Source organism: Pomacea canaliculata, linkage group LG4 (genome assembly GCF_003073045.1).
Source record: "Pomacea canaliculata isolate SZHN2017 linkage group LG4, ASM307304v1, whole genome shotgun sequence".
In the NCBI taxonomy this organism is placed as follows: Eukaryota; Metazoa; Mollusca; class Gastropoda; order Architaenioglossa; family Ampullariidae; genus Pomacea; species Pomacea canaliculata.
In genome coordinates, this window is record NC_037593.1 from 14,159,856 (window position 1) to 14,187,103 (window position 27,248).

The 27,248-nt window shown below is 40.8% G+C and overlaps 4 protein-coding genes and 1 long non-coding RNA gene across 6 annotated transcripts in view; 4 read left to right on the plus strand and 1 right to left on the minus strand.

The window, feature by feature from the left end:
- The window catches only part of LOC112562868 (probable G-protein coupled receptor 139), an 87,133-nt gene extending 82,909 nt beyond the window's left edge, over nt 1–4,224 (plus strand). The window contains 1 exon segment of the mRNA XM_025236440.1: nt 1,025–4,224. Within this exon segment, the coding sequence (XP_025092225.1) occupies nt 1,025–1,151 (127 nt within the window). The 3' untranslated portion in view covers nt 1,152–4,224.
- A 3,885-nt stretch (nt 4,225–8,109) lies between these two features.
- Nucleotides 8,110–9,568, plus strand: LOC112561983. Its single transcript, XM_025234875.1, has 2 exons — nt 8,110–8,556; nt 8,753–9,568. The coding sequence occupies exons 1-2, from the start codon at nt 8,475–8,477 to the stop codon at nt 9,289–9,291; spliced, it is 621 nt and encodes a 206-aa protein (XP_025090660.1). The 5' UTR covers nt 8,110–8,474; the 3' UTR covers nt 9,292–9,568.
- Nucleotides 9,569–9,586: 18 nt separating this feature from the next.
- LOC112561987 lies at nt 9,587–11,889 on the plus strand. Its single transcript, XR_003098756.1, has 2 exons — nt 9,587–9,851; nt 10,169–11,889. It is a non-coding gene; the product is annotated as an uncharacterized LOC112561987 (long non-coding RNA).
- On the minus strand, nt 11,620–20,599 carry LOC112561980 (arsenite methyltransferase-like). Of its 2 annotated transcripts, none has more exons than XM_025234873.1 (10): nt 20,463–20,599; nt 17,319–17,522; nt 16,688–16,838; nt 16,033–16,169; nt 15,155–15,224; nt 14,548–14,629; nt 14,133–14,258; nt 13,759–13,901; nt 12,903–13,019; nt 11,620–12,286 (listed from the first exon to the last, which is right to left on the minus strand). In XM_025234873.1, exons 2-10 carry the CDS (start codon nt 17,513–17,515, stop codon nt 12,215–12,217), a joined length of 1,095 nt encoding a protein of 364 aa, XP_025090658.1. In that variant the 5' UTR covers nt 17,516–17,522; nt 20,463–20,599; the 3' UTR covers nt 11,620–12,214. The 2 variants fall into 2 exon arrangements, with proteins under 2 accessions (XP_025090658.1, XP_025090657.1); XM_025234872.1 differs by lacking the exon at nt 20,463–20,599 and adding an exon at nt 18,923–19,078.
- LOC112561981 (arsenite methyltransferase-like) lies at nt 20,454–27,116 on the plus strand. The gene is made up of 10 exons (XM_025234874.1): nt 20,454–20,591; nt 21,390–21,648; nt 21,842–21,992; nt 22,306–22,442; nt 23,307–23,376; nt 23,881–23,962; nt 24,349–24,474; nt 25,577–25,719; nt 26,071–26,187; nt 26,860–27,116. The coding sequence occupies exons 2-10, from the start codon at nt 21,455–21,457 to the stop codon at nt 26,929–26,931; spliced, it is 1,092 nt and encodes a 363-aa protein (XP_025090659.1). The 5' UTR covers nt 20,454–20,591; nt 21,390–21,454; the 3' UTR covers nt 26,932–27,116.
- Nucleotides 27,117–27,248: the final 132 nt, after the last annotated feature.

The following is a 27,248-nucleotide window of genomic DNA, read 5'->3' on the forward strand; positions in this document are numbered from 1 at the left end:
TTGGGCAAGCGGAGTAAATACTTTATTAGTCTTTCAGGTTAGTTTTGCTTAAGGCCATTCTAAATTATTGTGTTGGTAAATACATTAGCAAGTTTGGACTTTCAAGTTAAAGCTCGGTTGACCAAAGTTCCAATGCCACGTGCATTCAACACAAGACCGTTGGTTGCCTGTGGAAGCCACAGAAAAACTTTGCCAAACTTGTTCAAACATTCGACGGTGTTTGCTCGGATGAGAAGTCCTATAAGGCTTTGATTAGCCGGACAAATATATCCAATTTTTATTTTTTAAAAACATGAAAATTATTTAAGGACCTTGCTAATCTTGATATTTGGCCGATTTCTGCCTTGTACGTATACACAGACATACGTGGTGTTAATAACGGTATATTTGCTAACCCTGTTTCAGCTGTCTGATCCTCTTTTACCCCTCCTTTCCCCACCTCCTTCGACAGAACTAATATTCAGGGCTTATTCCTGCTTCCTATGTCTATCCCCTTTAGCTCTATCTGTCGAGGAGGAAGTAACCATTGTAAAAGATTTTTGTATAAATTATAAATTTACACATATATATAGAGAGAGGGGGGAACTTGCTGAGCATTTTGATACTTATAATAAAGTTTAATGAACTTTACAAAAGAATAGCAAGCCCACGAAGAAAGACACAAATGCACATAACACACATACGTACACAAACAAGAACAAGTCAGCAAAAGGTTGGATAGAGATACATGAATAGACAACCGCAAGAAGGCGAAGCCTGAACGCAAAGCATGCCGGGACAGATCAGGATTTAATAGAAGGACGGGAAGACATTCCAGAGCCATCAACTGTGTCCGTCACAACAACAGGAGCACTACATTACGTTTATATATATATATGTCTAGTTGCTTAGGACTGAAGGTACTGTGGATGAGACAGGTGATGAGTTATCTTTCCTGATAGACACAAGCAGTGTATATAATGTATATATAATCTTGTGTCGTACACACATGCATACAAATTGTAAACTTTTCTCTGTTCCTCAGAGTGGAGACGGCCTTGCTAACACCTCGGCGATACAGAGCCTACTCGTCACAGGTAGTTAACTCCAGGTATCACGTGCCTGTCCTAGACTGTCAGGTGTCACTCACTCAGGAGTCGAAATTCCACTGATGTCATGACAGTTTATGGTGTGACACTGTCGAACTGTCGAACTGTAGAAAGGAGACGGAAACGTTTCGTCGTCTGTCTCTTGTGTACTGCGGAGACTTTTTGTTTTCTTGGAGGAGGGGAGGGAACTTTGAAGGGCAGAACACTCTGGAGACAAAGGTGTAAAGGTGTTTAGTTCTCGAAATTCGTTTGAAGTCTGGCATTCGGTAAATGTCAAGGGCTTGTGCTGGAGAGGTGCGTGTGCAATGGCTCGGGTACCAGGAATGTGGTTTATTACAACTGTTGAACACAGGATTGCGGTTTATTACAACTGTTGAACACAGGAATGTGGTTTATTACAACTGTTGAACACAGGATTGCGGTTTATTACAACTGTTGAACGCAAGAATGTGGTTTATTACAACTGTTGAACACAGGAATGCGGTTTATTACAACTGTTGAACACAAGAATGTGGTTTATTACAACTGTTGAACACAGGATTGCGGTTTATTACAACTGTTGAACACAGGAATGTGGTTTATTACAACTGTTGAACACAAGAATGCGGTTTATTACAACTGTTGAACACGGTAATGCGGTTTATTACAAATGTTGAACATCGCGTGTGATGCTGACTAACGGTTTGAGGATGTGATGACATGTTTCTCGTCAACAGTTTCTAGCGGGTCATCGCAACAAGTTTATTTTACGAGAAAAGTGTGTGAGGGACACGGAAAAAGAGAAAAAGAGAATAAGTCCTGACAAAGGAAAATGTTTTCCTAGTTTGTGTATACATTTATGTCAAAGAAGTGTATGTGTGTGTGAGTGTGCACGCTGTGTGTGTGTTGATGCTCATGTGTGTCTGACAGCTTAGCATCCAAGACTGCATCTTTTTCATCAAATTTCATTCAAGTTTTCGGTATAAGGCCATACATTTTTTATACCTATTTTTAGATGTGCATATAAATAACTGATTATGTATGCGCGCCTCAAGAGAGACTGTTAAAGTTGCTTATGTGTTTGTGTGTGTGTGTGTGAGATGAAGTGTGTAACATTGATGCCTGTCATGATTTTTGTAACTGTCACACAGCTTATGGAAATACGCCATTGACTTAATGTCATGCGATATGGAATGTTGACTTAAAATTCAGAGCTGTCCGCTCGTTTTGTGTTTTATACACAACTCGGCCATTTCAGAGGACCATGACAGATTGCCTATTCAGTCAACATGTTTCATTACCCGCTAAGTTTTCAGTTAAGAACAAACAGGGTTTGAAGTTATTCAACCGTCGCGGTTTCTTTCTTAAGTCGGTCAGGCATAGCTGAGGTTTAGTAGACCTTGCTAATGTCCCTAGGTAGCGATTTATTAGCGATTATTATTATTGTGTGACTTTCTATTAGGCATGATCATTACACTCATGAACTAGCCTGCTTTCAGCGCTGGACTCAAAAACAAAACATGAAGGACGGAAGGATAAACTACCGTGCAAGTAATACAAGAGAAACATAGAAAATGCAAAGAGGAATCAGGGAAACACACAGAAAGACCTGAAAGTCTGCCAAGTTAGTTTTAAAACTTGCATGGAGCATAATTCTGACAAACCAATAATGCCTTGGGCTGACAAAAAGATCTGTGCTTGAACAAAAGTATGGACATGACAAGTGTAGATGGCTAAAAAAAAAAATTAAAAACAATAACCGGCACAGGACATGACAGGTGTATACTTGCATATGTATACTTGCAGACTGTAGTTTAACTCGTGACACAGATCGAGCTGGTCTGTCGACTGGTGGTGATCTGTTGTCACTCTTTGGCGTGCATGTCACCCTCCTCACTCACTGTGATCACCACATTACCTACCCAAGCAACTTTGTTACCGTAGTTGTCAATTTGACAAGATCACTAGTCAGTAATTTCGCTCTCATTGAATATAAAAAAGTCCTTTTCTGTTTTCATAAATAATCGTTTTTCATAAATGCCATTTGACATTGTTCTGACAAGAGAGAAAGTCCGGCTTACACGGTTTTATTTTAAAAATTTGAAACAAAGTATTTTGAGAAAGTTTCATAACTAAGTAGAGTTGTCTTATTAGGGTTTAGAATTATAAATTCGTTGTGCAAATGACCAGTAAGTTTTTTTAATATCAGACAAGTTCAAAGTTGCTAGCAACCTCTTGACAAAACAGGATTCTTTTCTAAAATCCATTTTAACTTCGTTATAAATTTCTCTCAAAAAACCTGTTATTGCCTTTCTAAGAATGGTCTAAACTCTAACTACTGACACGTGTACAACCTGAGCCACTGTGATGTTTAGGTTTATACCAATGAACTCTGGACTGAGGCCTTTAAAAAATATCTTGGTCTCTTTGCATGACGAAGATTAAAGCTGTAATGTTCAACTGACTAGAACTCAGATTTCAATAGAAGGTATATTATTGTGAATCAATATATAAAAATAATTTTGCACTTGAACATTTATGCGCAAAAGCAATTGCATCTGAATGGATAGTCAGTCTAGAAAAAACTTAAACTCAGCATTGCGAACTTTGTCAGAAATGTAAAGTACACTCGAGTACATGGACAAACACACAAACATACAAATATACAATCATGCACTCCAGCGTGCATGCTCTGGTTTTAGTTTGGTGCCTTTGTACATGCGTGTACATACGTTATACATGCGCGCGCATGGAATCAATATCATGTTCATTATTGTTATTCTTTGCACTTCCTGCTCGTTGCATCTCTTGTACAGACATCAAGTTTGTTTCTCTTACAGAATGTTTTCGGGAGAAAAAATGCACATTTTAACTATTCATTCCATTGGTCTGTAACCAACTCTTTGTTCAGTCAGTTTTTAAGCTCTACAAACCATTTATATATGTTTTTGAGTGACAGTCTATACCATATACTCTAAACATATTTTTTGTTGTATTGAAGGCGTGTCCGTATCGCACGTGACATCTGTACATCAGATGAATGTTCAGTCAGTTCTCTTCAGACCCACCATCCACGTACTTTGTTTGAATGTTCATTGAAAACACTGTTCTGTAGCTATGACCGATGCTGCCCCTGCAGTTGTCAATAAAAACAATGAACAGCTGTTGTTTACTATGAACAGTCGTCGTCACTAAACTTGCTGGGTGTGGTGATGTTTGGGTGGTGACAGCCCTTCATTTCTTCGTTTTTACAGACTATAGTTGATATACTATTGTTCACAGACTATTGTTGACAGACTGTTGTTGACAAACAGACTTTTGTTGACAGACTATTGTTGACAAACTGAAATCCTGCTGCAGGTGCTGACACTACAGCGAAATGCATCTTATATTCACACATTTCACCTTCTCGCAAAAACAATTTCAGAATTTCATGCCTGATTGGTTTTAGGAAACGAAGAAGGAAAATTTTAAAAGTTCAAACAAAAATCCATAGCTAATTAAAGTGGTTCACCGTCTCTAACGCATGGTAAGAAGACCTTCAACAGGCTGTCTTCTGCTTAACAGTAAAGAACCTCCACAAAACAGAAAGCACAAAGAAATAAAGACTTGTGAATCTCTGTAAGAAAGCAGTTCTACTCCCTGTACTACACAGTCGTACATCATTTGCATGAGAGATGTTTTCTGTCAAGCAAATCGTTTGACTGTTTGCCAAGTATACAATTGCCATTCACCTATTACACACCAAAGGTTATTTTGTCCAACGACTTTATAGATAAGTCTGGGCCGCGGTTTTTAACGATCTGACAATTTCTGACACAAATTTGCAAAAAAGAAATAATTCTCTCATACGATCGGTGTAGTATTAGTAAGTCACGATCTCAGACACATCATTCAGAAATAAAAAGGACTTGTAGGAAATAACTGGAAATCATTATTACATTTGTACTTAAAACAAAGGCTTATATTTTAAAATGCGAAAATGTTTTAGGAAATGGGAGGACCACAGTAATAAAAATTATGAAAGTAAGTTTACAAAATGAAGCCTAAAATAACTAGAAAAAAAACAAGAAACAGAAGAAAAGACAGATAAATAGTAATTACTGAGACCAGAAATTTAAAATCGTGAAAATACAGCAAATAAAACATTAGTGATAAAAGTAAATAAATAAATTGATAGAAGGAAATAAATACTCACACTTCAGTTTAATACATTGAAGCGGGAACTTGGATTCCAAGAGAACCATCATTTCACGAACTAATACACTTCAATAAAAAAAGAAATAATTAAAAATGTGCATGAATAAAGAAAATCTGACAGAACAAAGGAGCTAGAAAAACTCAAGATAAAACAAAAGCTACTATTCCACGAGAAAAACTAAGGTCGCAAAATAGAAAATTGTCTTAGGAGAAGAAAAAAATGAGCGAAGAATGGACAAGGAGGAAAGATAAGAATAAAACTAAGCAGGAGCAGGGAAAAAAGGCAAGCACAGCAGAATTTCCCTCTTTGATCATTTGTGTTGATTTAACTCTTTTTTTTCGACTTCGTTTGAAGTAAACTACTTTGCTGAGCCCCTCAGACCACTACCGGTGGTCCTTTCATTGACAAACATCCAATGGCGCCTGTGTTCTCGTAAGTCCTCCGTCCTCAGGTGTCTCGCCAAGTGGACCATGTATTGTGCGATCCTGGTGGCTTCAATGGCCGTTCGTTTTCATACTATAAAATGCAAAGGCTTCTTTTTTCATTTGTATTTACAGGTTGGTTTGGTTTGGTTCTGTTGCACCTTGCATTTTTTCTCCTCTTAAGTTTTTTTTTCGATCGATTGTCTTTACGTTTTTTTTCTGTTTCTTGTGGAGTTTATTTTAAAGGTTGTCATTTTCCACCATTACATAAATTCTCGATTCTTTTCCTACACTCGACCTTGACATCCTTTTCCAGAGCCTTCGTGTTATTTCCGGTCTCTTTGGCCCAGTTTTGAATGGGTTCCGGCCTACTGCTTCTGAATTTCTTTTATTTGTTGTGTTAGTTCCACCGTCCGCCTTTTGGGCCTTCAGTATGACATTATACTGATAATACAAAGTTGCTAGTATCTACCCTTTGGTGCACAACTCCAGTAAACCTGGTTTACTGTACAACATACAGATTGTGAAAGCCTAGAGGTTCATCAACAAATTGAAAATTAATGAATACAAAACTGAAGTCTCTTCAACAGAATCTGAAAAGAAATTAAAATGTGTGTCATTCTTTTTCTTCTTTTACTTTTGCTAGGGTTAACATCTCTCTGTCTCTCTCTCTCTCTCTGTCTCCACCTTCTCCAGATCATCCAAAATCTTGGTAGTATCATCAAAGCCTGATTGTTTCTTGAATCAATGCAGTCTGTGTCCATCTTCCTTGAGTTTCGTTCGATCAGTCACTCCGACCCTTACTGCCAGTTCTTGCCACGAAACATCCCATGTCTGCTTGTGTGTGATTTCTGGCTGGATTACTGCCACTCTATTCGTCAATCTCCCTAACCGTCTGCTGGATGAACTTCAAGAGGGAGAGTAAAAAAGGCGCGAGATAATGCCGCTCGTATTCTCCTTCCAAGGCAGAAAGTGGACCTCGATACACGCCTCCTCCTCGAGCTCCACTAGCCGTCAGTTCGAACTGACATTGATTACAATCACATCTACAGTGCTGCAGTCCACCTGGTGGTGGTGGTTGTGATGGTAGTGGAGGTGGTGGTTGCGGTGGTGGTGGTTGCCCACTCTTTGCCAAAGACAAAAGATTAGTGACAGATTTTTTGGCCGAGTTTGGAAGTCAACGATTAAAGAAAATAAGATTAAATAGCAAATTCCATTAATGTAATCAGTTAACAATCAGTTTTTCTCCTACTAATTTACACATAATTATTGTTGCCATGTTTACTTCACGTGTGGACTGCCAGCCATTTCACTGTTAGCTGCTTTGTTAAAAAAAGTCATTAGCCGAGCTCTAATCAATACACTCGTCTTCTGCGGGAATTATTTGTAAAATTTTGTCAACATTTTCTGCTTGCGTGCATGATAGATTTTCTTCGGTTCTTTTGTGGAATCGAACCTAGAATCAATGGAATGAGAGGGTTATATCCGAATCGACCTGTACGGTTGCCTTCAGAAAACACCGTGAAAGACGATAGTCTGTCAACAAGGACTAAGGTCCACACGTACACGTGAACTTGTCATAGAAACTTATTATCAATACCAAGAGAAATTATTGTGTGTGGCAGTTGCAAGGAAACGGAATGTTTACAGCGCGATGCTGGACTAGATGGCCAGACCCTTCTCGTCCTCTTCTCGTCCTCTTCTCGTGTTTTCGTGAACCTTTTGGCAAAGCCTAGCTGGTTAAATAAGAAGGGCTGTAAATTGTGCATGGTGAGGAGGACTAAGGGGTTTTTGGGTACTGCCCTGTAACGTGGATAGAATAGCTTCTATCAGATGTATTCCCGCGGGTAAAAATGAGGGAAGGTCGAAGTACTCCTTCGCGCCGGCATTTAGAGGATTTATTATATCCCTCCTCTCGCAAGGAGGATGGGGATGAAGGAGACTTTCCTGCTTTACATGTTAAGAAAGTATCAAGAGCTTCAATTTATTTGTAATTTATCTTTTGACAGTCTAGTATAGGGGTGGGCAAACGGTGGCTCGTCTGACAAAATGTGACAAAGTGTTTATGTATCATAGAATCACACTCATATAAGAACCTAAATCATGAGAGTGTGCACAAGAGAATCGTCAGCAAGGAAGCAGTAGAAACATTGTCAGTAACTACATCACTAGTAGTGATAATATTACAGCGGGAGACTAGTTGTAGGTGTTGCTGGTGTCGTTGCCATCGTCGTTGCAGTAATCAGTAAATTTCGAAATTATTTATCACTCGGCTCTCATAGGAAGGCTGTGCGGACCGGTGTTGACACTGTCGACAATAGTCTTTGTCTCCTTCCGTTGACCCTTACCCTGCAGTCACTTCTCTTTCCCCCCACACTACTACCACCACCACTCTACTCATCCACTTCATCACAAGTACTGTTGTTGTGGCAGCCTGAACATCCGGGACTGAGGTTTCTACAGGCTCGCAGCATCGCATGACACAGCTTTTGTGTTTTGTAATCATCGATTAATTATTTTTTTCTTCGATGCCAATGAACGAAGGGCAACAGCCGGTGTGTGTGGTGGACCAGAAGACATTTTGAATTGAGAACTAATCTTATGCTTGCTTTCTGTCCAATGTCCTCGCTGACTGTCGCGTGTCCAGAGGAAGCTGATTTAGTTACTGACGAAGTCGCTTGATTAATTAACCCTCTCGGCGCTGAGGCTTACTTTTTTGTGGTGTACCTCTGACAAGTCCCGATGTCCCGTAGGGACTAGAGATCGACAGCAAGTAAGCGGATCATGAATATGCCAAGAAATGCTTTGTCATGGATGGTGGTTGTCATGTGTGTTCTCTGCCTAATGGCCTCTGTCTTCATCTACGGTAAGCTGACTTTTCTTTCTCTCTCCCTCTCGATGCCCAACTCTGTTTCTGCGTCTTTCTGTCTTATTCTATTGCGGTCTCTTGTGTCTTACACTAAATTGTCTTCTCTTCTCTCTACAACTGTTTAGTGTGTATAGACGTTTCTTTGGACATTGACAACCAGCAACATGATGATGACGATGATGTCTTCTTGCAGTACAGCACTATATACTCTCGACACCAACTAAACATCATTTCCCGCGAGACACAGTTCCGAAGTGCACTTCCCCAGCAGACCTCAAGGTAAGCAAGGCCAGCACGCCTTCCATGCTGAGATCAGGGCGAGAGGACAATGCAACTGCAACAACGGTTGACTGTTCCCCCCACATGGTGACCAACGGAAGCTACAGTCAACCACAACAACCGCAGCACACACAGGTAGCTCCACACAAATTCATCCACGAAACATTCCGGAAAATAAAGTCCAGTGGAGGACGGTTTCGTGTAGGCCGTGCAGACAAGCCAGGAGACGATGGATGGTTCTGGAGTCTGCTGACGTCACCACCTCCTACTGATGTACCCCGTGTTTCACCGAGCATGCTCAAAGCACGGGGTCAGAAGGTCATACTGCTGACCTACGTCCGCAGTGGGTCGAGTCTAACAGCGGACATCATTGACCACAGCTCGGATGTGTACTACGTCTTCGAGCCTCTCTATAAGCTTGCAGACTACGCGAAGCACGTGAAGAACTGGTGAGACGATAAACTAATCAAATGTAAACAAATAGCAAAGGCTCACACGGAAAATGCGGCAGTTGGATAAAGGGATTACAAAACATTAGGAGATATTTCTTCCATTTCCCTCAGATTCTTGTTTTTGTTTTCGTTGAGAACGAATAGTTTAATCGTTTTTATTTTGTAGAAATGAGGGCTAACTCCTGTTTTTAAACCAATTTTAGGATTGGAGAATGACTGACGTACAATATTTTCTATCCTATGGACACAAAAATTACATAATCACATGACACCGGCTAACAGGTAGGTCAATTGTCAGGAAAATATTCTCCTTGTTCCTCCATCTCAATGATGTTTGTATTGCAATCGCAAAATACTTAGACTAAGGTTTCGCTATTTACTTTAAGCTCTGTCAATACCATTCTACTGGACAGGATACAAAATTTTAGACGAGAACGAGCGATGCCTGTACGTTGGTCAGGTGATCCTGCGTCATCTCCTGTCCTGTGACGTCACTCAGCTAGTTGGCGCGTTGTACGAAAACTTTCTTGTACGGAACAAAGAAACCTCGCTAATGGCTCGGTGGGGTGCCATCTTTTTTTCTGCTTTTTTCTATTCGTCTTTTCTACTATCTTCTTGTTGTTTTCCTTATTTTCTTTCATTCATTTAGTCGTTCATTTTTTATTCAGTAATTTGATCCAAAAATAGTGACCCCGATGTATCGTTATATCGGAAATATATAGACCCAAGCACGATGAATAGACAAAGTAATCAAAGGTTCTTCTGTTTCTGATACTTTGAAAAACCATTATTCCTTTCATTCTTTTTATTATTTTTTAGGTCTTTCATTTAGTTGTCAAGAGTGCAGCGATACAGTTATTCTTTTTTTCGTCATTTAGATGTCAAAAATTTGCCAGCAACTACCCATTCGCTGCAAAGAGTTGCCTTGCCGCAGCGGAGTCAACCTGCAGGTCACATGACACGATTTTGCTGAAGGTCGTTCGGCTTCCGGTTAGCGGCTTGCAGCCTCTTCTAACCTCGCACCCCGAGTTGAAAATCATCTACCTCGTTCGCGACCCTCGGGCAGCCCTGTGGTCCCGAATCAACGTCCTCAAGCAGCCACAAAGAGAAACTTTAAAAATTTCGCCCGAGACCTGTGTCTGCGCATGCGTGACGACGCATTAAACGCCCTGTTCCTGCTCAATGCCTCATCACAGCGCATCCGGTTCCTGCGCTACGAGGACCTGGCAGCGGACCCCTTGCCGACCTCTGAGCACATCTACCAGTTTCTGAACCTGACGTGGACCGAGCACATCCAGCATCTCGTGCTCAGGCAAACCAATTTCTCGGCAGGGGGCGCGCAACGGGGATGTGCCCCCCGGCGAACTTTGACACCCGGAAAGGGAGGCCACCTGCTACCGTTCACTGTCGTTCGAGCAAGTTCGGAAGCAGCTGCGAGAGCATGGAGAAAGACGATCCCGTGGGACATTGTAGAGGGCGTGCAGGCAGTCTGTGACCCCGTGATGAGCTTGCTGGGTTACGCCCCTTTGCGGACGCTAGATGAGGTTCGGAATGACACACTGCCGTGCATGGTGAATTTTAAGATGTTGCACTCCTATAGAACTCTACACCCTGACTTGGGGAGCAGAGATAAATAAAAATATTGTTCATTGCGATATTTGAAATAATCGATGAAGGACGTGTGCATACTTCGCTACCCACTTCCTTATTTTCGTGGTATTTTTGTTAGGGTTTTTTTTTTTTGCTGTTGTTGTTGTAGTTATTTTTTGTTTTTTTGGGGGGTTTTTTGTTTTGTTTTGTTTTGTTTTTTGCAGTCCGTTCTTGTAACGCTGCAAGAAATTGGAATGTAGGACATGGCTTTCAAACTTTGAGAGCAGTCCTTCCTTTCACAGTGTCGTTTTTTTTTTTTTTCTTCTTTGTTTGTATTTTTGTTGTGTTTGTTTTGGTTTTTTTTTCTTTTGTTTTGTTTTTTGGTTTTGTTTTGTTGGTTTGTTGGTTTGGTTTTTTTTTTACTTCTGTCATCGCTTTCACAACTTTTGTGTCCCTATGAGTGCGTCCTTGAGTTAGTATGAGAAAAAGAGAGAGAGGTGTGTGAGAGAAATGGAGGAGGAAAAAGGGAAACGTGAAATATTAATGTTGCGTGTATGTGCGTGCACAACGAGGGGGATAATATGAATGCGTGTATGTCATTGAAAACATGAAATAGTATTTGTGTGTATACGTGTGTGTGTGTGTGTGAAAAAAGAGAGAGTTCCTGTGCGTATGTAACCGGTCTAGCCCATCCGCAGCAATCGTTCCTAACGCGGTAAATCATTCTCACTCCACTTTCTAGGATGGAAAGAACTTGTTTTATTTGATGAACTGATGCCACATTATACTACAACTCAGACAAAGGCATACTTTCATTGCCCGCGAAAGAAAATTTTCCTGACACCATGTAGAGATACCATGATCCTCAGCTAAACGAGAAACTCTGATGTCACTTTGCTTCTATCCTCCCTTTTGTTAACGAACAAACGATGTAGGTAGATGTCAGTTAAAACAATGGACGCTGCACAACAACCAGTGCATTGCTTGGCAAGTACAAGAAGACAAGGACTATTTTTTTTTGTCTCCGCAGAGCAATGGAGGTTCCGGCGTCGATGATTTAACAAACAGAATGTAAGTATCTGTTATCAGTTTCGTCTTGAAAGTAATGTGAAGATCACATTTTTTTTCTTGGGTTTTATTGTATTCTTTATCGCGGGCCCATTCCAATGAAGAGAAAGAAAAATGCCTTGTCCCTGAAGAACTCTAAAGTCACTGCGTTCATCGTTAAGGTTTTAGATGTTCTCTCGCCAAATACTGCAGAAAGCATCATTGCAGTCTTTCTCTCCTCTTCTTCTGTCCATCACCTCTTGTAGGTCACGTGTAGCCGCGGGCCACTAGCAGCATTGTTTGGAGCAACATGATTTCTTTGGTGCCGCAGCACTCTCTGCGATAAAAGGATCGACTTTCTGAAAATAGAAAAAAGGAGATCGTGGTGTGTATTTTGAGTGCCCCGTGAGGTCAAGGCAACGCGGTAGAAAATGATGATGATGATGATGATGATGATTATTGATGATGATGATGATGATGATGATGATGATGATGATGATGATGATGATGATGATGATGTTATTTTGTTCCCGTTACAAGGTATACTGATATGTTTATATGTTAAGTGTATGTGTACGCACAGAGAAAGGGGACAGAGAGAGAGAGAAACTGTGACATCGAGAATTTTCCATAAAAATTGCAGTTGAAAACTATGAGAATTTCTAAGAATTATATTTTGCAAGAATGTGATCTCGGCGAAAAGGGGATCGTTGAATTTTATTTAATCGTTTATTCTGCTCATCAAAATTTACAATATTTCAATTTGTAGTCAAGGGTTGAATTTCTGGTCATGATTTTATGTGAATAAACACCTCCTTGTGCGGTTGTCCGTTTTTATCTCTCTCTACCTTCTAATTTGTTTTCTCTTTCACGTATTCATACTATGGTGGCCAATAGAAGAGAAAATGATTCCCCCCACCCAAAACACAAACAAACAAACAAACAACAGGCGCGAAGCTCCATTATAAGACCTACGGGATCCTTTGTTTCCGGAGTGGCATCTGGTGCATCGGTGATGCTGAAGTACTGTTTGAAGCGTGAAGTCTTCAGAATGGAAGCCAGCTCGGAATCCACCACTTTCTCTTCATCTTTCTGCACACAAAACCTCCAAATCATTAACTAAATGCGGAGCCAGATGACAGAAACCATAGCCCAGTAACTACTCGGTGGTTCGGAAATGAGACCAACTCTTTTGGGTGAGTGGGGAGGGAAACTTATATTTGTGAGTGAAGTACTCATCTCTTCTCCACTGCAGCATTACCTTCCCCTACCCTCTAATGAGTCAGGGGCCCATTACACAGCTGGCTCCACTTCATGACTGGGGTGAGAGGTTGGAGGACAGGAGTATGCTGTGTTACATTGAACTCCATCCAATTTGTGGACTCCTACTTATAATTTACAATCATTCGGCGATCTGCTTTCCAAGACCGGTTAGTCTTCCACTCTTCCAAATCATTCCGGTATTTCCTTCCCCGAACTATTTGTCTATCTGCTTCCCAAAGTCATTATCACATTCAAAGAGTTGAATACTTGAGACGATGCAAAATATTCTCAAGTTGCTTTAGCTTTGTGTGTTCTGTCTCTCTACTGAGTGTTTCTTGTCTCTTCTTTCTTTTTCCCCTCTCTAACCCTCCTCTAGTTTGATTAATGTAAAAGGTCTTTAGCAAAACCAAAACTAAGCCAACGAGAGTTATATCCCTTGATGAGAATATATCTGGACATGGAGAAGTCTGTGACACACAGAAAACAGTTGCAGGTGCGTGTAAGTACACTGCTTTACAAAATCCGTCTATAGACGAGTGTGGTCTTGAAAATGTTGAAAGTACTCTGCCTTGAACAGCGTATTGTAGTCGAACACCACGGAGTCCGGGGATCCGATGATACCCCCGGTGTAAGACACACGACAAGGGTTGCTTGCTCCTTGTGCTGGCAGTTTGAACAACCTGTACGTCACTGATGTGAACCTCGCCGAGCCTGAAAACACGCATGCAAACACATGAGTACATGCATTTTACGATTGTCTATACCTTTAGACATGCCACAGTAGAGTTTAAACTCGGTCTTACCAGAGAAAAATATTAGGTTACCCACGACTTGTTAGACTGCTAATATTTTTGTCAACTTCAAAACTCGAAACAAAACACAGAACACATTACTATGACATGACATTTGACCTCAACAGGACACGTGATGCCATCAGCTCACCAAGCTTGTCGCCGTACATGCTGGTGTCTGCGAGTTTGGCTGTCACAAGTCGTGGAGAGCTGAAGCCGATCTCTGCTGCCAGTTGGTACAGCTCCTTCCACAGCAAGGCCCCGGAGAAACATTCGCCTGAACTCATCCAGAATCACCGGCGTTATTACTAACAAACACCACTTTTCTTTCTAGTATTCAGCGATTTGTCTACTTTTTCGAACAGAATTATTCATCTAGGAAAGATGGCTGGAGTTGTGTGTTAATGTGGACGTGTGTGCATGTAAAGTCTCACAATCACTGTAACATTTACAACCCCTTATAACAGTGTTTTATGAAGCGGATACAATCATGATTCTAAATACCTACCAGATAAAACTAAAGTCTGTTCACGCTTTTACTCAAAAGAATAGACAAAGGACTTTACCCCATAGAAACTGATCTTTTCTGGCCTCCTCGGACAGTACAGTGTCGGTGTAGATGTCACTGAAGTAAAATTCGCCGCCTTCCTGGAAAAAAGTACAAATATTACTTATAAAAGGAGGGAGAAACGAAGAACAACTGCAAACAAACTTAAACATCAAAGTGATGCACAATTTAACGTATTTTACTATGATTTACCAACAATGCAATTGGCTAAGAGTTTCTTATTGTCATGGCTATGTCTGTCGACTAGGATATGATGTAGGTGTGATTTCGCGCTATACAGGCTTTGCATTGGTGGAGGCGATGTTGTTGTCGCTGCTAGATTATTAACTATCTCCACACGACTTGTAGCCTCAACACCACATGACCTTAACGTGACACGTGACCCCGACACGACACATCACCTCAACATGACACCTGTTCCTTCCTATTCTCATCGCCTTTCTCGCAATCACATTTTTGCGTAAGTCATTGATAACAAAACCTGAGTGAAATTCTTTTTTCTGTCTTTTTTTGCTCGAAAACAAAGCCAGTCTGATTCTTGCTCATCTATTGCTGCTATTAGTAGACCAGTGAGGTCCGACTACTTCACCGCTCCACCAACGTACCTTCAATACTCGAAACGCTTCCCTCAGGGTGGACTTTTTATCCGGGGAGAGGTTAATCACACAGTTGGAGCTGAAACACAGAATTTTACATGTTAGCATATGTTACATGTTAGCAATAAATAAGCATACTTTGTGTCAGGTTTTGCTGTTTTTCTTGTTTGTGGCTTTTGTGTGTGTGGGAAGGGGGTCTGTTGTTTTGTGTGGGCTGGTTGGGGTCGGCTTATTGCTTAATTTTACATATTACTTATTTCATTTTAAATTTATTTTTAATTTAATTTTTTTTATTTGTGTTGCCTCATGGAGATATTACAACAATGAGATACAAATGGAACAACTGACAGAAAGACAGTCTGATTCAGGTGCAGCTGACCATTAACATCTCATGAGGGACAGACAGCAAGACAAATAAGTATAGGTGATCGTGACAGACAGACAGACAAACTTACAGATCAATAGATAACGTCTGGACGAAATATACTGAGCTGTTTCATTTGAGAATTTTGTAAACTTGAGGTTTGATGGTCACAACAAGAATATGGAAATTTAAAGATAGGGTCAGAGTTATCATTTTATTTAAAAAATTACTCGTTTTTGAGAACTAGAGACAGTGCCACCTGAGGACCCAAACGTGTTCTAATTTAAAATAAGTTTACGTGATCGTTGGCGAACGTAGTAGTATCGCCGTACTATGTGTCTCCCGTGTCACTACTGTCTCTCTATTGTGATCGTGGCATCTCTTGTGTCATTATCTCTCGTCCTGTTCTCTCCTTCATTTCTTTTGTCCCTCCCGTCCCACTCCTGCCAACTGTGCTAACAGTAACAACAAGTGTCCGCCATTTACCCTCCTGTACAGTGACGTAAGCAGTCACGTGACTTACATGATGAGGTCAAAGCTTCCCTCCTTCAGCCCAGCCTCTCCCAGCTTTTCGATGTAACCAAAGACAAACTCCACGTTTGGTTGGCTGTAGCCAAACTTCTGAGTGTGGTAGTCGATGTAGGTCTTCGCACAGTTCAGCTTGACAGAGAAGCAAACAATATGCTCATCTTGGATCGCAGAAATGAAATGATGATATAACATCATTTTGCATATTTATTATCAATCCCTAAATGAACGGGCACTTCTATTCTCTTGTTGTTTGGGCTACTAAGAGACTTAGGGTCTTGTTTTATTCGGCATCCTCTGACCGAATTTATTATTTTTGTTTGTATTGTATTCTGTGATTTCAAGTTTTAAAATTTAATTTATTTTTATTTTCCTTCCCATATAAATAACAACCTTCTCGTACAGTTATTATTATGATTATTTATATGAAATTTTTCACACACTGTGAACCTTGTTGCGAAAAGAAAATTTCTTTTTGAACATTCGTATGTTCAGTATAATAGTATTATTATTGTTGTTGCTATAAATATCGCTGTTACAGATATTTTCTGCATCAAAATCAGTCTGGGCTTTTACAGCAGCTTCAGACAAAATTTACTGCACACGTTGCTGTTAGACTGAGACATGCAAACACCATTCTGACAGCGTACCTGTTCTTCTGTCATGTCCACACCCACCACGCGACCTGACGGACCAACCAGCTTGCTCAACGCAAAGCAGTCCCGCCCACTGCCGCTGCCAAGGTCAAGGATGCTGCATCCCTCCACTGCTTCCGGTATTGCAGATCCACAGCCGTAGTACCTGTAAGGTAGTTTTTGAATATTCTAGATTTTCCTTTCTTCCAAGGGCACAGAAAAATGCAGTACGCTGACTTCGCCGATATTTCAAGAGTCATAAAGTCTACATCGTAAGATATATTTTCTTTATCATCTTCAGCGGCATCCTCCAACATACCTGACAAAATGAGTTATCACCAAACTCTACGACAAGACTTCTTTTTATTCCCATAACATCAGCTTGTAAATAAACATTTTCCTTATCAATAAAAATTTGTATATGTCTGCTACCAATTTCTTGTATGGAGTTTATTGTTCACACCCCAATTACCATTTCCATTCTTCTAGCTAAGTCTTACCTAATACCAAACAAAATAAACGTTTTCTTTTTTACCCACAGACCAGTCCAAATGTAGTCTGGATATTTAAATGAGTGGATTGATTAAAAAATTAATAATTAATAAAACACAAGAATGATTTGTTTGCGATTTCTATTTTCACTCACCTAAGAGTGACTTCCTCATGCACCTCGGCAAAGGCTTCTCGAACGTGCTTAGGAACTGACGGCGCGCATGTCAAAGTGTTGACACCTGAGATGACGCACTTTGATGTTTGGGAGTCTTTCCCATAGTGCTTCTTAACGGAGGAAATGACGTCATTTTCACCGCACACAGCGGAAGTATCCTTGGCGCAGGAGCACATGATTATTCTAGCAAAAGAAATAAAAATAATCATCATTGTCAATGTCATCATCATCATCATCATCCTTATCATCAAAAACATTAGATGCAAGGTGCAACAATGACGAGGTCATAAGGAGAAGTGAACTCTGTTTCACTGTATCGAGTTATCGGCATATGGAAAGAGGAGTCCAACCCTCTGTCACATCTCTCTCATTGATTTTCTCGGAGAAAGTAGGCGTGTAGTAGGAGTTATGTTAACAGGACAGGAGTGAAAACACAGTGTTGTCAAGCCGAATCAATCGAGGCCCGGATGGTCAATGACCCAGCAGCTAGGTCCAGGGCGTGGAAGGGAGGGAACTGGGTTGACGTGAGCTATTAGAGTTACTCCAACTATCAAGCTGTCAAACAGAGCTAACAGAGGCTATTACCTTAAACATGAAACAGTCTCTGAAAACACGACGCCACACCAGGATCCGACATCAAGGGACATCAAGAGGACATTTCCAAATTTCGCCGTAGTAACGAGGCAAGGCATAACTAAGCTTGATTCGAATGAAGCAAAATATCGAAAGTTAGCAATAAATTCACACCATGAAGTTGTGGAAATCAGTGACCAAGCTGGGTTAGATTTATGCCAGCAAGGAAGGTAGCATCATGGCGCCAAACTGGATACCTTGACCAGTGGTAAATATGGTGGAGATTGTCGTTAGAGCAGCAAAAGCGACAGTTCGGGATATTCGGACTTTGAAAGTCTGCATTTCTCGTGCTTAAGTAGCAGCTTTTCAGAACCACGAGAAATGCAGACTGTCAGCGTCCGAATAATCCGAACTGTTGCTCATTCTCTCTCTGATTGGTGTTGACTGCAGGCAATGTTGTGAATGGTGTACTATCGTGAGGTAGTACACTGTTATCAGCGCTCGTTGATCGTAGGTGCAAATCGTACCGGATAAATAATTAACGGATGGGCTTTGGTGGCTGAAATTTACAGGTTAGTTTATATCGCCTATATCTACTGGTATCTGAAAACACCGCAAACCATTCCGATTGGTCTTAATGCTTTTTCTGGAAATTCCCGATATGATAGCCATCTATGATCGAATAACTTCACCCACTTAGAGGCTCGTGAATCGGGAGTTCGTTTAACTACCGGGTTAACCTTATCTGCTGGTTAGGAAGTTAGGGCAATTTTGTCCATGGGTATGTTGCCGACTATCCAGTGTTCACACGAAACAGTCTATCAGTCAACGAGGACTGTCGTTTCAAGGGAGGTTATTTTTAGCACAGTCTACCGACCAAGCGATCGCTCGCGTGTTTGCCGTCAACACCGATGTGCTGTGCGCCGCCCGCTGCCAGGCTACAATGTCACACACATGACAGACGAGATTACAAGAGGGAAAAAGAACAGATGCACCATTCAGGCACTTACCACGTCCACCGACCACCGCACAACTCTTTCCTTTCCCTTCTCTCTCCTCTGACAGCTTTGCAACAGCTGCTTCGCGGAGGTCGCGCAATCGAAATGGAGGCTAGGGAAGGTCAGGTGAAGGCTGTCACGTGACTTTACAGTCGTAATCTTTATGGGTTAGGGGTGGTGGGTGGCCTAGCGCTCTCTACACTCTACAGTGTCAGTCTGTCAGGTACCCACTCCACAGGTAGGTCAATGGTGACAGTGGAGGGGAGGGTAAGTGCACGTGAGGTTGGGTAGTCGCTCATCCAGCCTCCAAGCTGTCTGCTGCCTCAAGTGTGGATAGCAAAGAAAAAGTTTTATTTCACGTTTCCTACAGTGGATGTGTGTGTGCTCAAGTTTTGTTTCTAAATCTTAATGTGCTATTACCTGTTTATTCGTGTGTGTGTGTGTAGAGAGAAATTAAGAGAAAATATGTGACTGTCTCTACCATCATGTCATACTAATACTATATCAGTGTGTTGTTGGATATGTCGCATAGTGATAATTCACTTACATACTTAACTACGCGATGTACCTTTCCTTATCGCCTGTTTCTCTCTTTTATCTACCTTGAAGCACATAAAGTATGCGTTATTTACGTACCCCAAATGATGCAGCATGACTTAACGGATTTTTTTTTTCTGGGGTGTAAGGTGGGGTTTTTTAAGGTCAAGGTTCCAGTTTATATTCCCAGATGACAGCCTGTGTATATGAATTTTTATTTTGAAAACTATGAGTTGCCATTTCCTTGGGGCCTCATATATATATATAACAAACATTTTCTGTCTGTTTTTAGAGCATGTGTTTCATTTTTCTTTTTAGTGCTCAGTTTGGTTCTGAATCCTCGTTTTAAAAAGTGGGGGAGGGCGGGGTAGGTTACATAACTGTTAGACAATCTTACTGCTATCTTAATTTGCTCCAGGGTTGGGATCAGGGGTTCTTTTGCAGTTTTCTGATCTTAACCAAGAAGGGCGCAGATGAGCAACAAAAGAAAAGGAGGGGGGGGACAGACGAGCACTCATCATTTTGCTGCTGAAAGTGACCCAGTGTCTTGCGTGTAGGGAGTCTGTTTTGTTTGTTATTGTTTTTGGTTTTTTTACTACGATGTCAAATATTTTATTTTTAGGAGCATTATTTGTATATTAATGTCTATGAAATGTATGTATGTATGTCTACATCATGAAAAAATAACAATAACAACAATAAAGAAACTAAATAAATCAGAGTTCAAAGAAGGTCCTTCAAAGTGAATGAAGTGTGCTCTACTGATGTAGTAAATTGTTTAGCTTCTCCTACAAATGTAAGATAACTCGCATCATAAAAACTTTTCGAAACAAAACGGTGTGATATCAGTTAAGCTCTCCCCGCGCTCGAAGATAACATGTGCCCTCGGATACAACAAGGACACGAAAAGCACTTTTAAAGCCACATTGCTGAAGTCATGAAAAACTGTTAGTGAATACACGCAAAAGGAATAGGAAAAATATCTGAACACACACACAAAAATAATCTGACTTACATCGCCTCCTCGGTCTCTTGTAGACGGAGTGACTGCCCCTAGTGCCCCTGGACCCAATTTTTCAGTCAGGAAGCTGTGGGAGATTCCGAGAGACACCTGGCGACGAAAAAACACAATTCAGTCTTGAAAGTAAGTACATCTGTTTTCTTCTGTTTATCTAAAGGTGCCTTACTTATAGTCTGTGTGGATACAGCTCGTGAAGAGAGCACAAGGCCCGTACATGACATGACCCACTCGCCTGCAGCTGTAGCCACGTAGTAACACCGCGCTGTCTGGGTTCATCTGAGGTCACGACTCGGGGTTCGAGGTAGCTGGAGTGGTGTGGCAGTTATATCCATCTGTGCCTACTTCACAGCCTTCTCTCTAGATGATAAATTGCCTGGCTGTAGGTCGCTGTCCCACTGAAATAGGTCTTCATGACCTATGATGTGCGGTGACACTTGTTAAATTGTTTCGTGCTGTAGAGTCCGACATTTTTATGTTTGAGGGTACACAATAGCAAAGTGGAAATGTATAGTTCTTCAAGATATGATATATAGGTGATTTAAAGAAAAAAATGCTGCATGATCGCAGTTGTCAGATATGGTTGAATGCTTGTCAGTCAGGGAACTTTGGTAATTTTACATTTCCTTTGCATTTTTACAAACTTTCGCTCCCCCAAAAAAATCTTAAAACCATTCTTTTTATGACTAAAGACTTTGCCAATTTGAATTAGCTTTGCTCTTTGTATGACTTATCGTCTTCATTTTAGATGAGTGAACATTTGGTTGTTCAGGATGACTGCAAAACTAAAGTCATTTTACGAGCGCTCCGATGTGATGTCTCTAAACAAAAACAAGGAAAGGAGCTTGATGACGATAAAGAATTTGTACATCTCCACTTTCTGTGACTTCTTATTATAGTTTTCCCCGTCTGTCCAAAATGTAGTCATCTGCATCAATCCATTGGACAGACTGTGAACACGTCAGCCCGAAGATACCCTCTGCACAACCATGTCTTCCTGTGGAAATTCGCCACAAGCGTCTTCTGACCTGGATGTTATAGAATCCATGAAGGACTACTACGGCAAAGAGGTCAGAACCAAAGACTCCTGCGCCACGGGGGTCACTACGCTGACCTTCTCGCCTGAGGTTCGCAAGATCGTGCGCGAGGCCTTCGATGACGTACACGATGAGGTCACGGTCAGGTGAGCAACAACAACAACAGGGGAGACGAGCAGCCATTGTTACATAATAAAGCTATTAATGGAGTCAACAGATTATAAGCTTTTCACATGTCTAACAAAACTTTGACACTTAATTTACTCAAAGTTTTAGGCTTTACATAAGACCTGTAAGACAGGGAAAAGCTAACAGATATTGCGGTTATCGTGTCCTCAGATACTATGGCTGCGGGCCTGCAATACCGGAAGCGATAGAAGGATGTAGTATCCTTGACCTTGGCAGCGGCAGTGGGAGGGACTGCTTCGCGCTGAGCAAGCTGGTTGGTCCGTCAGGTCACGTGGTAGGTGTGGACATGACACAAGAGCAGGTAATCTTCTGTGGTGATGTAGCTGTTTGCGTCAGGTTTTTATTTATTTATATATTTTTTTTGTAACCATTTCGTTTATTGTCTCTATTTTTCACAAAGCATACATACAAAAATACATCTTTCTGTAAAAGAATTTTTCTCCATGTATTTTGTGACATTATCTCAGCAGCTTCATATTACGACTTTTGTCTAGCCACGTTCTAGTCAGCAATTTTTTCCACCCAAATAACTTTCAATCGTAAACCAGTTTTTTACACAGGTAATTACGAGAGAAAATCTCATTTTTCTTTGTTTTCGTATTCGCAATTTACAGCTGGAATTTGCAAGAGGTTACATCGACTATCACACTCAGAAGTTTGCTTACAGCCAGCCCAACGTGGAGTTTATCTTTGGCTACATCGAAAAGCTCGTGGAGGCTGGTCTGCAACAAGGAAGTATCGACATCATCATGTAAGCAATGCAATGACATCAGTAGACTTGTAACATCACAATAGCATGTCAGGAGAGGCATTTGGAGGTTTAACAGAAAGTAAAGCAGGAGTACAGAATCACATATGAGACTGTGACAAAAGTTCGACTCCTAAAATAGGCCATGGACAGTGGGGATTAATTTCAATATTCTTTTTTTTTCTGGCTATATTTGTTGAAAGTATGTGGCATGAAGTGTCCAGAAATGTACCTCAAAAGATAACTGCTCATCTGGTTCTTATGCAATTAAATCTTTATTGTAACATCCAGGTGTCAAACGTTGACACAGAATGAAATGACACCTAACAGTTTCATTACAAAAACGTTGGGTCAGTTTTAAGTAAAATTTCTATATTGCTGTCAGTCTATTCGTGTTTCTGAGATTCTTAGATATTTAATAAAATTCTGAGATATTTAATAAAATTAGCGCTCGAACTTTTGTCACAGAGTAATATATTACTGGATTTTTTCCATCTCTGGACACCTATCAGTCTGTTCTTCTCTCTCGCTCTCTCTCGCTCTCACACACAGTTTAGCATCAGGGGAGACAACAGCAAGTAGGAGCAGCACTTGACCTCTACACTCTTTTTGTTTTGAGCCTGACACCAGGGGAAAACGAAAAAAAAAATAGAGAGAGCTGTCAATAAACATCGGCTGTTCAAACCATATCAGATAATTCTTTTTAACATTTACCTTCCTCGCTGCACAGCCTGGTTGGGACAACTCTGGAGATGATGAAGACACGAAGGGCTTAAAATATCTATATATAAACAGTGTCTTTTATATATACAGTGTTTTATATTTACATACAGCATGGCTCTCTGTGACTGTCGTTGTTTGTTACAGTTCCAACTGTGTGATAAACCTCTCCCCTGACAAGCAGGCGGTGCTGAGGGAGGCGCACGCTGTCCTCAAGGTACTGACTGTGGTGGCGCTGTTGAACTGTTTATGGTAAAGCGCCATCTAGCCAGAAGTGACCACAAATGATGTCAAGACTTCAGTAACAAAACTTTACCCAAAGGGTCCAACCCAAAGACAGACACACACACACTGACGCACAGATCGAGCGACGGGCGCCGCCTGTCGAGCCCTTGATGTGTGTAACATAAACTGAGTTGCTTCCCTTCCACTGCCTTGTGTCTTGAAAACCAGGGAAACGATCCCCGCATGTCGTTCAGAAAAAAAAAAAGTATACAAAAGATGTTTATGACAGGTCGCATAGCGGACATTCTACAAGAAACCCCATAAAGAAATAATTCAACTATTTTTCGATTAATAGACCCGGATGTCAGCTATTTTTATCGGTTTTCAAAGTTTCCGTTATTTTTCTCTCTTCCGTTTAGTTAGAGGTGGTTGAAAGGGAGGAACAGATTATATAAAGTAGGGCAGTGTGTACCCTTTATTTTTGTTTGTTTTTCAGGACGGAGGGGAACTGTACTTTAGTGACATGTACACTGACACCAAGCAGACAGACGAGATGAAAAAGGATAAGGTCCTCTGGGGTATGCTTTTTCTCCCTTAATTATTTATTCCTTTCTCCTTTGGTCTTCCTGCTTGCAACTTTCTTCCATTCTTTTCCTCTCCATTTCCTTCCTTTTTTCATTCATTTTTTATATTTAAAATTGTTCCTTTTATTTGGATAGTTTTCTAATCAAATGGCTAGGACCAGTACTCAGGTGACAATAATGTAAACATTCAAGAAGTTCTTATATAATTGTCATAGCTATACTATATTTATATCTCGTACTCATTTTAGAAATTAAAAGTTTGTATATTTTAATTGATTTTAAATGTCAGTGCATACAGATCTGTATAAATTTTGAATAAAATCTCTTATTAATATTTACTTTATTGCCGTACCTCTGCTTATACTGTATGCGGTTTGAAGGGGAGGGAATCGGAGGAGCCTTGTTGTGGGACGAGCTGTACCAGCTGGCTGCTGAGATCGGCTTCAGCTCTCCACGTCTTGTCACAGCAAAGCCCGTAGATACCAGTCAGTTTAGTGACCGAATAGGTAAGCTTGCAGCCTTGCTTTAACACACTGATGTGAATTTAAAGACCTACCTAATGGTGAGTCAGATTATACTCAAAGGACTCCTTTCATATCTTTCATATCACCTATTAATGTCTCGAACACGAAATCGCAAGGAGAAACATGAATCTTAAAAAAAAATAATAATAATTAAGATTTCCTAACTTCTTCAAATCTCCATTTGGGCCCCGAGACGAGATATGAACACTAACTTTCTAACTGCATTGGTGGCAAGCGAGTGTTTTAACTACTAGAGTACCTTTCTTGTTCCATTCTCTCATTACTCCTACCCCCGAATCTTCTAGAAGATGCGCACCCTCTCCTAAACTTGATACTAGGCATCCCCCCAACCCCACCTGTCTCCCTTCGGGAAAACCACAGGTCACGGGGTCACCGGCCACCGGACACACCCCTGTATTGTGGTAGCCCTCGCGTGCGTGCGTGCGTGTTTAATTAGACACAGATCCACCCACCTCCCATCAGACCAGAAATTGAGATGGGGCTAAGGGATATTGAGAAGACTGGTGGGAGGCAGAGAGGGTCAGTTCTGACATCGATAATCTGTCGGTCAATTATGGACATGACAGAATGGGCATCGTCAGTGCCAGACAGCATGGCTGGCAGCAAAAATCTGATAACAACTGTCCACAAGCGATGTATTTACACGAGATGTAGACTGACTTTACATGTGAAAGCTCTGGAGCCCCATAATATACAGTAGCGTGTGGTTGAATATCGCCACTCGAGCAGTTGGATTGAATTTAAATTGTGTTCACCCAGAGTGACCCTTTCTAACATGCGTTTGGGAGGAAATACGAGAGCTAGCTGAGAATGAATGATACACTAACAAACTTATAATCTTCATTCCATTCTTATGTTTTTAATAATTGTGCCTATGTGTGGAAAAAACAAAAACACGATTCCTATCTTTGTTGTGTATGATGGAGGGTTGTCAGCCATACTACAGATATATGTTGTAATAACAAACCATCAGACTTTGTGATGTAGTTAGTCGCTCACCACCCGTACTGTGTACAAGAGTCAGATGAAACACCTCCATAGCTGGTGTGTGTGTTTGTCTCAGGTTCAGCCAGGTACGTAGCTGTGACATACAGACTGTTCAAACTACCCGCACAAGGAGTAAGTGGACCTAGTCGTGTCTCCTACAAAGGTGATATTGCAGGTTGCCAGGAGCGGTTGAAACTTGACGACGTCACAGTATTTGAGGTAAATATTTAAAAGTACAGAAATTAAAAAGTATGAGATAGCACTAAAAGCAGACGAGACACCCCTTAAAGTATATGAGATACCCCGAAAAGTATAGAAACTCCTTTGTATGAAATGACCATCTTACTACGTGTTTGAGACTAGGAAGAGGCTGGAAATATGTCCGCAAGTAGTGGATTTTTAGAGGAACGAAAGAAAAAATGCGAGTTTTTTAAAATAAAAAGAACTATTTTAAATCAATATCTTATGGATTACTTGAAAGTTTATTTCAAAGAATTAGTAGATGCTAAACACGGCTACCTCTAGGTAATATTTTTCCTGCTTAATACATTTGCTCGGTTTCATGCGCAGAAAAATGAAGAAAAGGTGGTGGATTCTGAGCTGGCGACCATTTTGACAACTTCCCGTTTCAAACAGTCCTTCAATATTACCAACGCCCCGGATGCAACTCCAGAAACGAAAGATCCGGTAGGTTACTCAATCTGAAAGCGTTTGTGAATTGTTCTCAGAAAGTGGACAGAGGGTCTGAGTGGGTGCAAGGGAGGACGGGAGGGTGTAAGAAAGGAGGAAGCTGAATGCTATTGTCACTAAACTACACACGAATACATGTTCACTCATTCAAAAAGTTGTGCGTTCCTAACTTTTGAACTAATTAAAGTATCTTAGCTTAGCTTCACACTAATTAAGATAGCTGGAAATGAACACACGCTGGCTAGCTAATCTAAACACCCCTAATTCAACTATTTTACCATAACTTGAAGTTAGTTGAAGACTTTTAACTAAACTAAGCTGCACGCTAAATAGTGTTGACTGCAGGCAATGTGAATGGTGCACCAACGTGACGTAGTACGCTGTTAGCGCCGCTCGTTGATCCCAGGTGCGAATGGTATCAGATAATTAATGAATGGATGGGTTTTGAAGGCTGAAATTTACAGATTAGTTTTATATCGCCTATAACTACTGATATCTTTAAAAAAAAAAAAAAAAAAAAAAAAAAAAAAAAAAAAAAAACGCAAACGTTCAGGTTGGTCTTTACCTAAACTGCACACTATCATAGCTACAAAGCGATTGTTAAACAGTTTGCCTATCCCCAATGTTATCTCGACCTTTTTCTGAGCTGAATGTTTATCCCTATTTCAGAAGGTAAACCCGTTTGAGCTTCTTGACGAGCGGTGTGCCAAGCCCTGTGTGCAAGGAGCGTGCGCTCCATGACGTCCTCGTCACAACGATCATCTGGCCGATGAGCGAAACTACTACACTACTGACTTTTCCTCCTTGCTGGGGGTTTTTCCTCCCTTTTGTAACGTGGCTGGCTTAGCAACTTCGGATTGTTTTACAATTTTTTTGTGGTGTGAACGTATAGAATTTGTTGTAAAGTAAAATGACCACTGAAAGCACCAAAGGAAATTTTACGTTTTTTTTCCCTCTTAAAATTTGCGACTTTGGATCCACGTTAGCTTTTGTTGTCAAGTAAAACTTTCCTGGAGGGTATCAGGAAAATGTGAAGGCTTTTTCCCCGTTCAGTTTAA

Coding starts and splice junctions, on each gene's coding strand:
- LOC112561980 (XM_025234873.1), bottom strand. CDS start 17,515: ATGTGCTCCTGCGCCAAGGATACTTCCGCTGTGTGCGGTGAAAATGAC. Junction 16,170..16,687: donor TGGACATGACAGAAGAACAG/GTACGCTGTCAG, acceptor TTCTCTGTCAAG/CTGAACTGTGCGAAGACCTA. Junction 12,287..12,902: donor CTCCGGAAACAAAGGATCCC/GTAGGTCTTATA, acceptor TTCTATTTTCAG/AAAGTCGATCCTTTTATCGC.
- LOC112561983 (XM_025234875.1), top strand. CDS start 8,475: ATGAATATGCCAAGAAATGCTTTGTCATGGATGGTGGTTGTCATGTGT. Junction 8,557..8,752: donor GGCCTCTGTCTTCATCTACG/GTAAGCTGACTT, acceptor GTCTTCTTGCAG/TACAGCACTATATACTCTCG.
- LOC112561981 (XM_025234874.1), top strand. CDS start 21,455: ATGTCTTCCTGTGGAAATTCGCCACAAGCGTCTTCTGACCTGGATGTT. Junction 21,993..22,305: donor TGGACATGACACAAGAGCAG/GTAATCTTCTGT, acceptor CGCAATTTACAG/CTGGAATTTGCAAGAGGTTA. Junction 22,443..23,306: donor GGAAGTATCGACATCATCAT/GTAAGCAATGCA, acceptor TGTTTGTTACAG/TTCCAACTGTGTGATAAACC.